Source organism: Odocoileus virginianus, chromosome 9 (assembly GCF_023699985.2).
Source record: "Odocoileus virginianus isolate 20LAN1187 ecotype Illinois chromosome 9, Ovbor_1.2, whole genome shotgun sequence".
In the NCBI taxonomy this organism is placed as follows: Eukaryota; Metazoa; Chordata; class Mammalia; order Artiodactyla; family Cervidae; genus Odocoileus; species Odocoileus virginianus.
In genome coordinates this window covers 8,533,595-8,548,992 of record NC_069682.1, presented here as the reverse complement: position 1 = coordinate 8,548,992, position 15,398 = coordinate 8,533,595, and the positions used below count along the sequence as shown (strand labels likewise).

At 41.5% G+C, this 15,398-nt stretch overlaps 1 protein-coding gene across 4 annotated transcripts in view; it reads right to left on the bottom strand.

Annotated features, from left to right (window-relative positions):
* MACROD2 (mono-ADP ribosylhydrolase 2) overlaps nucleotides 1–15,398 on the bottom strand; it is a 2,170,814-nt gene that overhangs the window by 217,648 nt on the left and 1,937,768 nt on the right. For all 4 annotated transcript variants that reach the window (XM_070471908.1, XM_070471910.1, XM_070471909.1 and 1 more), the window contains exon 9: nucleotides 1,783–1,864. In XM_070471908.1, the coding sequence (XP_070328009.1) occupies nucleotides 1,783–1,864 (82 nt within the window). The remainder of the gene's footprint in view (nucleotides 1–1,782; nucleotides 1,865–15,398) is intronic.

The window sequence follows — 15,398 nt, the reverse complement described above, 5'->3', positions numbered from 1 at the left end:
CCATCTTTGCATGAAATGTTCCCTTGATAGTTTTAATTTTCTTGAAGACATCTCTAGTTTTTCCCTTTCTGATTTTTCCCTCTATTTTTTTGCACTGATCACTTAAGAAGACTTTCTTATCTCCCCTTGTTATTCTTTGGAACTCCCATGGTAGTTTGAAATTACTTGGGAGCCGTTCTTTACCATGGCTGAAAAAAGTGCATGGGGCACTGGGACATAGTAGAACTATAAAAATAGTAAGGTGTTCACAGGCTGGAAGAGGGATAGTGGGCGTGATATTCAAATGAACAAAGTACAGTTGATGGCACATCCAGTGGATGTAAATCATTTGCTCAAGGTTTTTTTTTTTTAATAATTCTGAGGTTTCTCCTACATTCTAAAAAGAAGTGTGAAATAAGACGAGTGCCTACCTTTTTCAGATTGCCCTAGAAAGGAGTGCTCTCTCCACTGCAATTTGGAGTGAGAAAACTGGGGAGAAGAGGGATGGAATGCAGTAATAATCTGAATTGTGACTACAAATATTAATGGGTTTCATACAACTTCTAACATGTTTAATATGGTGGTGTGTGCACAGATCTGGGCAACTTATGAGTGTGGGGAAGAAATCACAGGACATGAAATTTAGGGCAAGAGAAAATACCGTTCAGTCCAGCCCCTCACTTTTGATGTGAGGGGCTGAGACTCAGGAGATGAACCAACTTTTCCAGGACAACACAGTGACCTCACAGGAGCAAGAGGTATACAGCCTGGATTTCCTGTCACCTCCTTTAGGCCTTCACAACGAGGTACCATTACACGCCAGTCAGGATGGCTGCTATCCAAAAGTCTACAAGCAATAAATGCTGGAGAGGGTGTGGAGAAAAGGGAACCCTCTTACACTGTTGGTGGGAATGCAAATTAGTATAGCCACTATGGAGAACATTGTGGAGATTTCTAAAAAAACTGGAAATAGAACTGCCATCTGACTGAGAAATCCCACTGCTGGGCATACACACTGAGGAAACCAGATCTGAAAGAGACACGTGCACCCCAATGTTCATCGCAGCACTGTTTATAATAGCCAGGACATGGAAGCAACCTAGATGCCCATCAACAGACAAATGGATAAGGAAGCTATGGTACATATACACCATGGAATATTACTCAGCCATTAAAAAGAATTCATTTGAATCAGTTCTAATGAGATGGATGAAACTGGAGCCCATTATACAGAGTGAAGTAAGCCAGAAAGATAAAGACCAATACAGCATACTAACGCATATATATAGAATTTAAAAAGATGGTAATGATAACCCTATATGCAAGACAGAAAAAGAGCCACAGATGTACAGAACAGACTTTGGGACTCTGTGGGAGAAGGCGAGGGTGGGAATTTCCGAGAGAACAGCATTGAAACAAGTATACTATCAAGGGTGAAACAGATCACCAGCCCAGGTTGGATGCATGAGACAAGTGCTCAGGGCTGGTGCACTGGGAAGACCCAGAGGGATGGGATGGAGAGGGAGGTGGGAGGGGGGATTGGGATGGGGAACACATGTAAATCCATGGCTGATTCATGTCAACGTATGGCAAAAACCACTACAATATTGTAAAGTAATTAGCCTTCAACTAATAAAAATAAATGAAAAAAAAAAAAGTAAAACACGAGTTGTCAGACGTGACTGGTGTATGGAAATCACACTTGAAAGACTATTTAGGAGGCAAAATAAAGTAGTAGAACTACAAGTGATGCCCTCACTTTTTCAACTTACAATTTCAAAGGAAACAAACTGCTTTACTCACCTGCCGGGAAAAACTCGCCCATTTTCTTTTTGTAGATTTTGAAGTCGACTTCTAGGAAGACACAGAAGATGATCCGATCCACCTAGGGGCAAACAATAGATACCTAAAGTGAGAGGAAATATGGCAAATGCGTTCCCAGAGCATGGTCTTGGAACAAAAAATAAAGAGAAGACCCTTTCGCAGATTCTTGGTGCTATACTGTTAACTATATGAGAGTACCAAGGGAAGTGCACACATGTGAGTGTGTGTGTGTGTGTGTTTGTGAATGCACTCTCTATGTAAATAAACCCATGGGCAATTTGGTGGAAAGATGTTTTATAAATCAAATAAGAAATAATAAATGACAATAAGCCACTTTGCAGCAAGCTATAAATAAGATCTGAGATTCCACCAGGATACCTAGACTTTTATGTTCTATTAAACAGCCACACGAGAGGTGTACAGTGGAATGACAATAAAGTATGTCAGTAAACAGAGAGCTCTTTGTCCTACCCTTGTTAAACAAATATATTTATCAAAACTGTTAGTATTTGAACATGACCTAAAAAGCTTCACACAGTATAATTTGCATGCAGTCACTTGCTTTTAGCTTTACATACTTGGAAATGCAGCAGAAATAAACTATAATTAGTTGACAGTACATGAGGCCAATATAACTAATCTGGTAGGTTATTACTGAATAAGGAAATGCCATTTCAGAAGTAAAATGTTTGCACAGTCCCTTTTTTCTATTTTGAGAGCTTCTGCATGTAAGGAGTTTCTCTGAGACATTCCTAGAGTAATTGGTACCAGAGAAGAGAGATGGGGTACACCTAACAGCTCAGGGATATCTGATATTAAATCAGTGACTCAATTTTGTGTCTTGAAAACTAACACCCCCTTTGTTCCTTTATTTCAACAATGTACAAAAAGTTAAAAATTACTCCATTCATCAAATTGCAACTGGCAATTGAACAGAACATCAGTAGGGAACAGAAGTGGGGTGTGTGTGTGACAGGACAGGAGAAAACCCAAAGGGATTTCATCCACCCAACCTCTCAGCTCTCCCAGCCTGTAGGGGACAGAGTCACATGAGCCAAGTCCCCGAGTTCCTAGGAGGAGAGTGATCTACATGACTGAGAGGGGAGAGAGGATTAGGACACGAAGAATCACCAGGGTTCTCTGAGCTGATGGAGGCTCAGAGATGTGGCTTCCTGACCCCTGCACAAGGCTAGACCCCCAGCTAAGTGGACTGCCTCCTGGGCAGTCACTGGACTTTAACAAAAACCGTGCATCCCCAGCCACTGTTCCCACAGGGTGGAGAGAGCACCTAGCCTTCAGAAATGGAAGGACTGGGGTACAAATAACCCTGCTTTCCTTTCCCTCTATTTACCTGTGTTTCTGGTGTCCAGTCCTGCCTACATGGTGTTAACATTTTCGACAAATGTAAAAACTCACCATCAACTCACTCTCCAGGTTACATATACATTTAGTTGAATCAATGATTAACTATCTGTACAATACTGAATGCTCACCTCCAATTTCCCTATGGAGTGTTTATGCCCTGCAGCTAAAGATAAAAATCATAATGTCGAGCATTAAAAATGAGTTACAAAAGGACATACATGCTCTGAGGCCATACATGCTCTGATGCCACTACACAAAGTTTTAAAACACAAATATAGAAGAGTGTAGAGATTTGTTCATAAGCACTAACTCCCAGAAACATATGTAGGAAAGTTGTACATGAACTTCAAGACAATGATGATATCTGGAAACGGAGGGAAGGTAAAATGATGGACTGTTGAGGCTTTAACTGAATAGTGAATATTTTATTTATATAGAAAGAAAATAGATTCAAGAAAAAATATGGTGATGGGTAACTGCTATTAACTATGGGGGTAGGTACATAGATATCATATTCTATACTCATTCTATACCTTTCTATATACACGAAATACACCATAATTAAAAGTCCTAACATTAAAAATAAGATTCTGTTACTATTCAGTCATAAAAATGAAATAATATCATTTGCAACAACATAGATGGGCATAGAGATTATCATACTAAGTCAGAAAGAGGACAAATACCATATGATATCACTTACATGTGGAATCTAAAATATGACACAAATGACCTTATCTATGAAGCAGAAATAGACTCATAAACACAGAGAACAGACTTGCGGTGGCCAAAGGGAAGGAGAGGTAGGGTAGGGATGAGGTGGGAATTTGGGATTAGTAGATGCTAATTATTTTATATTGAATGGATAAGCAACAAAGTCCTATTGTACAGCTCTGGGAACTATATTCAATATCCTGTGATAAATCACAGTGGAAAATAATATGAAAACTGTATAACTGAATCACTTTCCTATATGGCAGAAACTAACACAATATTGCAAGTCAATTATAGTTCAATATAATATAGTTCAGTAAAAAAAGTAAGCTTCTGTGTTAGACATACTCTACTTTTCAGCTTCAGTAAACTACTTATAATTTCCAAACACCATAATTATTCTCACTTCTGTGCTTTTGATGGTTGACTTTTTTCTCCAGGCTTCAAATGATCAGACTATCTCTAAAGTCCTCTAATTAAGATCAAAATCAAAACAAGAAAACTTGGTTCAAAGCAGATCTAAGAAGAACAAGCCAAGCCAGACAGTCTCATTTGTACTAATTTCTCCTTATTTTTATGTTCACTTAATATAAATTGTGGAATTAAAAAAAAACACTTAGGTTGCGTGTGTGTGTGGAGTACATTTGTTGGGGGGGAGGGAGGGTTAGTGGTAATGTTATTCTCTGCTATTAAGTGTACTTTTAGGCACTACAGACTAAATCCAGATTTCTTAAATATTGCATGGAATTATAATCCACCTTCTAACATTTTAGGGTTTGTTACCATGGAAATGGTATGGGTCCAAAATTCAGCAGCCTGATTTATTCTTTTTTTTTTTTCCTCACAGAGAGAAGAGAGATGATGAAGGAAAAGTACTTTTATTTTAAACTAATTGGGTGGCCCAGTTCTCTGCCCTTATCCTTAGGCATAACACTGGAAATATCTTAGAAGCAAGTTAAATCCAAGAATTAACCTCATTTGCCAAGTACTTGTTATATATATACACATATGTGCATGTATTCTCATACATATATATGCTTGGGGTTATTGTTGGATAAGAGCTTATTTAACTGGCAAGCTCTGTGTTTATAAACTCATTATGGGTATTGGTCGCCACTTGTGGTGGACTGTGTTTTCCAAGATGGTGTGCAAGATACCCCATCCTTCAGGTTCCTCTTAAGATGGAATGCTGACCATCTTCTCATTGAGAGGTGGGGTCTATATTTCCTTCTCTTGAATCTGGGAGTGCCTAGAACCCTTGCAGAAATGATATGTGAGTTCTGGGTCCATGTTGTGAAAGGTGGTACAGTTTCTGCCTGGTTCTCTTGGGATACTCATTCTCACACCTAATCATTGTGCCCCGAGAATCAGAGGCCCCTGGAGAATTCATTTGCAGAAGGTCTAGCCGACAGACCCAGCTGGAAGTGAGTATCCCCTGGGTGATTTCAGCTCCTGGCTTTTGAGCTACTCTAGGTAATACCATCTGGGCCAGAGACGAGCGCTTCCTGCTGAATTCTGCCCAAACTCTGGATTCACGTGCAAAACCTCGAATTGCATAGTTAGAAACTGGATATTCTTCTAGCTCCTGCCTATTGCCATTTTTGGATTCTTGCTTCTCCAGCTGCATGGTATTGCCTCTTACTGAAAAGCTCAGACTTGACTGGATCAAGTAGAAGTCACAATGCAATGACAAGAAGAATACAGACAGTGTAATTACTACACAGTTGAGAGAGAGAAAATCTGACTTGTGCAAAGGAGGAAGAACCTGGGTGATCCATTCTAGCTGCAGATAACTTTTATGAGCATATCGAAAGATGCCTCAGTACTGAGGCTTTGGAGCATGATTTCAATTTTCTTCTATATTAGGTATAAATAAAACGATTTTGTACAAATGGCTGCTCTTGAGAGACTATATTTATTCATTTGTTCTTCAGATATTAATTGAGCACCTTCAGTTTGTGAGTCTTAGCAAGTCTCTCATTAGAAAACTTGAATCCAGGATTGAGGGATGTTTCCCCCACCCAAGGCCAAACAATTAGTGGCAGAATTCCAGGCCTCTTACCCTCACATGAAGGGGTCTTTCTGTGCAGTCACCCAGATGGTGACCCGAGGGACTGCGTTTCTGGACCGGTCACTTGCTCTGGGACACTGGACGAGCCACTGTCTCTCTGGGCCTCAGTGTTCACGTCTCATAAGGAAAGGATTGCATTATATCATCTCTATCGCTTCTTTCTTCTCCTTTTTTATCTCAGAGTCTGTCTCTGTGGTTGTGTGATACAGTGTCAATTGAGTCAAGCTGAAATCAGGTTTCTGTGAAGAGTTCCGGCCTAGAGCCGTCCACAGAGCAGTTGCCATGAGATCCGGGGGCAGAAGCGTGGCTGCACCCACTGCTCCGGGCAGGTCTGTGTCGTTGCTCACTCCTGGCTCACCCGGTGGGGCCCACAGCGCCCCCCTTAGCCCTGTTGGCCCTCTGAGTCCTGGGCCAGGCACACGCAGCCCGGTGCCCAGGGCGCCGGCTCCTCTTCTGCGGGGCACGGCAGCTCCGGGCTTCGGGGCACCAAGAGGCACATGTACGAGGCAGCTTGTTCCTGGGGTTCTTCTTCGCTCGCGTGGCTCCCACTGTCTTTGCTCACTTCCATTGGGCATCCAGCTGTGCTCATGACCCTCCTGCCCTGCTAACACCCTCCAGGCCCGGTCAGATGTGGAGGTTCGGCACCTTCCTCTGCTGAGCCCTAGGTAGGGACTCTTCTCTGTTCTGCAGAGTCATCCCCTTCTGGACACTGACTTCCTCAGTTTCTCACTGTTGAATAAGTTCTAATCCGTATAAGAAAAACCCTTATTCCATATCTCTCATAAAGTTCTGCTTCCCTGATTATGCTCAACTGATGTAATCTTTAAATCATTTAGTTGGATATTATGGTAAAGAACATGATGCAGGGCAAAGAATAATAAAAATGCTCCTTTATGAAAGGGTATAACCTCTCAAGGTTACTCAGAGTCCGGTGAGTTTCTTCAGTATAGACTTTGGTTGGTCCCAGTCCATCTTCTTGGTGAACTTCCTAATGTATGCAGGCGATGTTTGGTAGTTAAAGAAATTTCTGTACTTAAAATGACTCACATTCTTCTTTTTTAATGTGCAAGTTATTAGTAAACTCAGATGGGTCCTCAGGCTAACACATACTTGCAAATAATATAAAAGGTGACATTAACATTTTTAGGAATTGATGATGTAACTGTAGTTCTTGTCACACTATTAAACTAGAACCTTACAAAGACTGGGGTGATGCTCACCTTTGCATTGTGTAGTTCCTGACACATAACAGGAACGGTGTAAATATTCCCAGAGTACTAGTTAAGGAAAACAGAGATGACTAAAAGGCAAGTTCATGGCAGATGTATTTCAAGGGTATTTTAGTTCCAGAACCAAAAATGACTTCTTTTGGAAGAACACAAGACTTTCACTTATTTTGTCGGAGGACCTAAGTAGAGAATTATAGAGGGGCCTGGATGTTTTACAAAAAGCAGAAAGGAGCTACACAAAGGGTGAGTCATTTATTGTTACTGATTGTCATCTTATCCAATGAAACTATGCCAGGTACAAAGGTGCCTGAGCCCAGCACTGATGTTTTTATACAGGGTGCTTCTTAGTTTCATAACAGAAACAGTGATAGTACCTGTAAACTATGACGTTTTAAAAGTTTTAAAAACCTTTTTAAAATGAATAAACAGTATCAAATATTGGCAAGGATGTGGGTTAACAAGAACCTTCATATACTGCTTTACAGGAGAATTATGTGGCAGTACCTACTAAATTAGCTGAATATGTACATACCCTACAACCCCACAATTCCACCCCTAGGCAGACACCCAGCAGAATGTATATGTATGTTTACAAAAGGACACATTCTGCAACGTTCACAGCAGCACTAATTTGTAGTTATCTCCAACTTGGAAGCTACTTACTGCCCACAAAGAATAGAATGAATAAATTAATTGTGATCTATTCATACAAGGGGCTTCCCAGGTGGCGCAAGGGGTGAAGAACCTGCCTTCAATGCAGGGGACATAAGAGACACAGGTTCAATCCCTGGGTCGGGAAGATCCCCTGGAGGTGGGCATGGCAACCCACTCCTGTATTCTTGCCTGGAGAATCTCATGGACAGGGGAGCCTGGTGGGCTGCAGTCCATAGGGTTGCACAGATTCAGACACAACTGAAGTGACTTAGCATGCATGCACGCATGCATACAAGGGGATACACAAAAGTTTAAAAATGTTAGAGAAATAGGAAGCGTCACCTATGGTGTTAACCACAGGAAATTACTCTGGGGTGAGGGTTGGTGAAAAGGATCCTAGGAAAATGCTTGGGATCCTGGCTTTTCAATCTGGGTGCTAGTTCCGTAGATGTGTTCAGTTTGTGAAAAGTCATACTTAGGATCTGTGTCCTCTGAATATTATACTTCAATAAGAATTTTTTCTAAGATTGAAAGTCTTTTGTTACAGTTGTCTTGGTCAACAATCAAAAATCCATTTTCACTGACTTAGAGGTCAAAAAAGTCCTTTAAAAACTGACCTTCTGAAGGCAATCTCTCTATTTCTTCTGATGCCAACTGTAGCTCACCCATCAAGGCATAAAGGAGTAAAAATGTATTTTTCTCCACCAAGATATCCATTAATCCACAGTTGGGGGTTTTACGCCCCATAAATATGATGACATAAGTTCTATTAATCTTTTTCAGCATCACAGCCACTGCCCCTGAAGAGGGTTACGCAGCAAAGCAGGTTTGGAATATCTGTGGCTGACCTCCATTTTTCATGACTACCAGTCCTAGGGCAGCTCACACAGCCAAGATTATCATGGGTTCAGTGATCCTGGGAGAATGAATGGAGTCTGATGAATGCAACTTGCTTCCCCAATGACAAATGACAAACACTCAGAGACCTAGCGTGCAGGCAAATATGGCCTTAACTGATGGAGGTGTATCCTGTGTAAATTCAGCCTGATGGGCAAGCAGATATTCAGACTTATTGACAGATAAACCAACAGCCTCACCAGGACAGGCTTGGATATTGGGGATCTTCCTAAAACAGTGGCTGCTGCTAATAAGTGAATTAAATTCCAAGGCTTAAGGATCAACATGACATGAGAACAGGTTTTGAGATGGACAGAAGACCAGGACAACAGGAGCTTGCTTGGGGCTTTGGGTGAGTCAAGTTTAAACAGAGTTATAAAGGGATACAGTCACTACTGAATAAAGAACAAAATCAAGAAATGGATACATTTCTGGGTCCTAGCCCCTTCTCTTTGATTCTGTGGAGTAAAAGGAGACCAATCTCTCCTCGCCCCAGTATATTAGTTCTGGTGTCATATAACAGATGACCACAAACTTAGCAACTTACAAAACAAAGTTTTATTGTCTTAGAGTTTCTATAGGTCAAAAGTCCAGACCGTACAGAGTTGGGTCCTCCACTCAGGGTCTCGGAAGCTGCAATCAGGTGTCAGCTGCCCTGAAGTCCTCACCTGAGCCCAGGGTCCACTTACAGCCTCATTCAGGTTGTTGGCAGACTCTAGTTCCCGATGGCTGTAGGACTGAGGTCCACAATATCTTGCTACTTGTTGACTGGGGACAGTTTTAGCTTCTAGAGGTCACCTGCAATTCCTTGTCATGTGGCCTTGGAAGGCAGTTCAGGATATGGATTCTTTTTCCTTTCAGGCCAGCATGAGTATGTGTCTACAACTTCCTCCATCTCCAACCTGCAGATGCCTTTTTTTTTTTTTTTTAATTTTTTTTTTTTATTAGTTGGAGGCTAATTACTTTACATCATTACAGTAGTTTTTGTTATACATTGAAATGAATTAGCCATGGATTTACGTGTATTCCCCATCCCAGTCCCCCCTCCCACCTCCCTCTCCACCCGATCCCTCTGGGTCTTCCCAGTGCACCAGGCCCGAGCACTTGTCTCATGTACCCAACCTGAGCTGGTTATCTGTTTCACCCTAGATAATATACATGTTTCAATGCTGTTCTTTTGAAACATCCCACCCTTGCCTTCTCCCAGAGTCCACAAGTCTGTTCTATACATCTGAGTCTCTTTTTCTGTTTTGCATATAGGGTTATCGTTATCATCTTTCTAAAGTCCATATATATGTGTTAGTATACTGTAATGGTCTTTACAGATGCCTTTTAAGAGTTCAGGCACCATCAGGAAACTCTCCTTTTTAATGAGCTAAAGTGATTAAATATCTTCATTACATCTTTTATAAAAAGTCTCTTCTGACTAATTTGGGGAGTGGCCACCCCATCATATTTATATTTACAGGAGAAGACAGACGGGGCTATGGGCTTGGGGACATCTCTGTCTCCCGTCTCCCACAGTGAGTCACCTCTGTATTCCAACACCAGCTGGCTGTGTTCCAACCTGGACCTGACCACTTAGCTGCTCTCTGATCCTGAGCATGCCACTACTCTTTCTAAGCCTTGGTTTCCTCATCTCTAAAATAGAAATGCTGACCTTGTGGGGGCTGATACATTAGCTTCTTCTGTTGCATAACAAACGACCCCAAGCTTTGTGGCTCAGAACAACCTCTGACTATTAGTTTAGGGTTCGGTAGATCAAGTCTTCCTGGTGTGACTGTGTTTTCTGGTCAGGTATCAAAAGGCTGAAATCAAGGTGTCATCAGGGCTGACCACTAATCTGGAGGCCGTGAAGAGAAAGCCACTGCCAAAATCTTTCTTGTGGCAGAATACAGTTCCCTGCAGGTGAGAACTGAGGTCCCTGTCCTCTGGCTGACTGCCAGTTGGAGTCCACCTTCCTCCCTTGCCAGATACCTGCCTCCATCTTCAAGACAGTGAAGGTGAGTTAAGTCCTTGATTCTGAATCTCTAACTTCCTTCATATCTGACATCTAGACCCAGATGTAAAGAACTTTTGTCATCTGGCCCACTTGGATGGTCTCCCTACCTTAAGGTCAACTGATTTGGGACTTTAATTACATCTGAACAACCTCTTCCCTGCATTTTCAGACCTAGGTTACTGTTTAAACAACTGGGAGAAGGTATGTGTGCACCAGACACTGGGAATCTTGGGAGAAACTCAGAATCTTTCTGTCACAGCTTGCTGTAATGACCACTTGAGACAGTCTATGTAAAGTGCTTGGCAAAGGGCCTGACATGCAGTAAGCTCATAAACATTGATTGTTTATAAAGTTATTATTCACAAGGTACTTGAAACACTTAGCACAGCACTGGCATAAAGATAAAATCACTGTTCTATCCTGATCTTTTAAAACAGGTCAAGGAAAAGTATAAGCCAAAGAGAGAACACTGGAAATGCTTTTACTGGCTGGTATGCGGAAAGGTCACTTTATTCTACTTCCAACTTTGCAGAGGAATTCTAACTTAAAAGAAACATTTACAAAAATGGTCCATATTATATATAAAGCAGCTTTCTTTTTTTTTTTTTTAGTTTGATCATACCAGCCAATGAGAGAAAGGAAAAAAAAAAAGAATAAGTTCACAGTTGAAGCTGCAGTAATGGAAAAGATTTCACAAGACCCTCCAGGAGTCTTAGGTCTGATATTTTAATATCGTTGTCAAATGTCACTGAATATAATTCTTCCGGCTCTTGAAAGTATTAAGTATGTCTGTATTTGCGCACTCCACCACAGACACTAGTATTCCAATCTGTAAATTACAGAATGAGAAAAATTTTCTTTCTGTGTTTCCAGAGACATTCGGAGGAGTTGGAGAGCATTCATAATCCATACACACTCAAAGGGCATCTTTGCATTTTGAAATTACTTCTGCATGCATAAAAAGAATGCTTTATTGTTGGGGGCTTTTTGCAAACTCAGTTCATCTGTCATTACTCGGTGGCAGCACAATTCAGAGTCTTCTTGTTTTGTTTTGATAAATTGCTCTTTTTGCCTTTTCTTCAACTTTATAAGAAAAAATTGCCATGGAGCCAAAGAACCAAGACTTATTTTGACTTGAGCTGGAGGCTCATTCATACAAGTTAATTTCCAAACCTGCCTTGCATCCATCAAAGTGGACACCCTTGCAAATGACACATCTCTTGTGATCCCTGAAGCTCTTTCATATGCTTCACACAGAAGAGAGATAAACACACACAAGGGCTTAGGACCCCTGGTTCTAAATGTTAGCATGGTAATACACATGCCTTGCCCTGCCCTACCCTTGAAGCCAAAGAAAGCACCCTTAGATGATTGGCAGGGAGGAGGGGGACAGTGCCAATCCAAGATAAAGGACAGTGGCAGTGCCAGCCACAGGAAGTTGAGGGAAAGTTTGTCCTGATGTGGCTGAAGCTGCCCAGAGCTGAGACATACTTCTGCAGATGTTATTTCTTGTTCCTAATGCCAGGCATATTCTTTTGATTTAAAAATAATGGATTTCTTTTTGAGTAAGAGGTGGGTTACTTCAGTGGGTTTTAACAAATCCATAAAAATGAGTCCATGTGGTCCGAAGGTTTGGTCTGGAGATGTGAGGCACACTGGGTCCTGTCCATATCTCCTCAGGCCTTAGGACTGTCAAAGCCTGAAGCCTTTCTTAGTGATAAGAGGTTTGAACCAAACATCCAGTAAACTGGGATTTTGGAGAATGAATGCTTCCTAATCCAGCAGTTCTTAAGCAAAGACCAGATGGACTTGATGTTGAAAATATCTCCACTGCATCACCCTTGGGTGGCAAAAATCAAGAGTTCTCCAAGGGGAGAAACTTCTGGTTGTGCAGGGTATAAACTTGATTGCACGCTTCTCTTAACCTTTCTCACCCCTACTTAATCCGCAAATAATTTACCTGTAGTTCTTGTTTTAGAGTCTGCTTTGGGGAGAACTCAGATGATGAGATGAGAAGAAAATTGGTCAAATTCAACTTAGCCTCTCAGTATCCTGCCTACAAATCATAGAAAAAGCAACAGAATTCCAGAAAAACATCTGCTTCTGCTTCATTGACTATGCTAAAGCCTTTGACTGTGTGGATTATAACAAACTGTGGAAAATTCTTAAAGAAATGGGAATACCAGACCACCTTACCTGCCTCCTGAGAAACCTGTATGCAGGTCAAGAAGCAACAGTTAGAATGGGACATGGAACAATGGATTGATTCCAAATTGGGAAAGGAATACATTAGGCTGTTTATTGTCACCCTGCTTATTTAACTTAAATGCAGAGTATATCATGTGAAATGCTGGGCTGAATGAAGCACAAACTGGAATCAAGATTGCCGGAAGAAATATCAATAACCTCAGATATGGAGATGACACCATCCTTATGGTAGAAAGTGAAGAGGAAAGAGCCTTTTGATGAAACTGAAAGAAGAGAGTGAAGAAACTGGCTTAAACCCGAACATTCAGAAAACAAAGAGCATGGCATCTGGTCCCATCGCTTCATGGCAAATAGATGGGGAAACAATGGAAACTGTGACAGACCTTATTTTCTTGGGCTCCAAAATCACTGCAGATGGTGACTGCAGCCATGAAATTAAAAGATGCTTGCTCCTTGGAAGAAAAGCTATAACCAACCTAGACAGCATATTAAAAAACATTACTTTGCCAACAAGGTCCGTCTAGTCAAAGCTATGGTTTTTCCAGTAGTCATGTATAGATGTGAGAGTTGGACCATAAAGGAAGCTGAGTATCAAAGAATTGACGCTTTTGAACTGTGGTGTTGGAGAAGACTCTTGAGAGTCCCTTGGACTGTAAGGAGATCAAAACAGTTCATCCTAAAGTAAATCAATCCTGGATATTCATTGGAAGGACTGATGCTGCAGCTAAAGCTCCTATAATACTTTGGTCACCTGGTGCAAAGAACTGTCTCATTGGAAAATACCCTGATGCTGGGAAAGATTGAAGGCAGGGGGAGACAGGGACGACAGAGGATGAGATGGTTGGATGGCATCACCGACTTGATGGACATGAATCTGAGCAAGCTCTGGGAGTCTATGATGGACAGGGAAGCCTGGTGTGCTACAGTCCATGGGGTTGCAAAGAGTTGGACATGACTGAGTGACTGAACTGAACTGATCCAGCCCACAAAGGCTGATTTAATATAACTCAGCTTCTGACTCAGTTAAGGTATAGACCTCCTGCACACACTTTGCTGTCACTTGCATGCTACACTCAATACCCTTCCAGCAAGATGACGGTGCCAGGAATAGGTCTTTTGACTCAAAGTTCTTCTTCACAATATAGTCCATGACATGAAATTACCCTTCCAGTGATGGAGCTATTGTGCAGCAGGCACTCACGTGGTGCCCTTGTCAACCCTGCTAACCCAGCTGCAAACCCCTATTGTATATTTGATACTTCAGCTTCTAAGAACGTCTGTTTCTGTTCCCTTTTATTTGATGAAGAACATCTGCAGAGGTGGTTCAGCTACAAAAGTTAATAATTACTCTTTTTTTGTGTGTCACCATAATTAAAAATTTCAAGGAAGAAGTGTCATTCATTGCAGCTTACTGAGGTTGCCCATGGCGCGGATAATGCTTTAGGAAGCCCACAAATCATGACCTTAAAAAAAATGCCATCATCAGGAGAAACAAAAACTCTCCTCAAAACAGGGATGCTATGCCACGTCGTGAGGTGGCTCTGAAGCCTGCTCACATGTCCAGCGACACGGGGGCCCCCAGAGAACCTTGCACATCATTGTCCCTGCATTCTCATTTTCCCGAGGTTTCCATCTGTATCTGGCAGTCCTGTGGATGCCAGTTATGGTTCAAAGGAAGCTGATTCATACAGCATCCCCAAAGAGCATTTTGTGAGGACAAAAGCTGTTTTTCTCAAGCTGGTGTTCCCCCCATTCCCGCCAGAAAAGATCTTTTTGTTCAAAAGACAAACACCAAGGGGGACAATCACTCCCGAGTAATTTTCCCTACGTTCATGTCTCATACAATAAGAAAGAGCAAACCAAAGAGGTTCTAAAGTGCCCCCAGAGGGCTGGGGGGTGGTAGCGGTTGGGTGTGTGGGTGGCATTTGTGCGGTTTTAGAGTGTATAGAAGACAAGGGCGGGAAAGGGAGCATTCTGTTTACATCTCTCCTCCCGGCCACCCTTGGTCCTCTCTTTATCTTCTCCATCAGACACTGTCTGCTCTGAACCCTGGATTGTTCGTTTCCATTTATAGAGATATATTTATCTATTATATATAATAATATATTTTATAATAGTTATTATACATATTATACATTTGCATTAATGTTTACATTATATATTACATATACAGATTTAGATTTATATTCATTTATATATGCTTTATTGATGTGTAGTTGCTGTACAATATTATTTAAGTTACAGGTGTATAATGCAGTGATTCGTAGTTTTCAAAGATTATGCTCCATTTACAGTTATTATACAATACTGGCTGTATTTCCCGTGTTGCACACTATATCCTCAGACCTCTTTTGTACGTAATAGTTTGTTCCTCTTAACCCCCACCCCTACTTTGCCCTCTCGCCTTCCCCACTGGTAACCACTAGTTTGTTCTCTACACCTGTGAGTCTGCTTT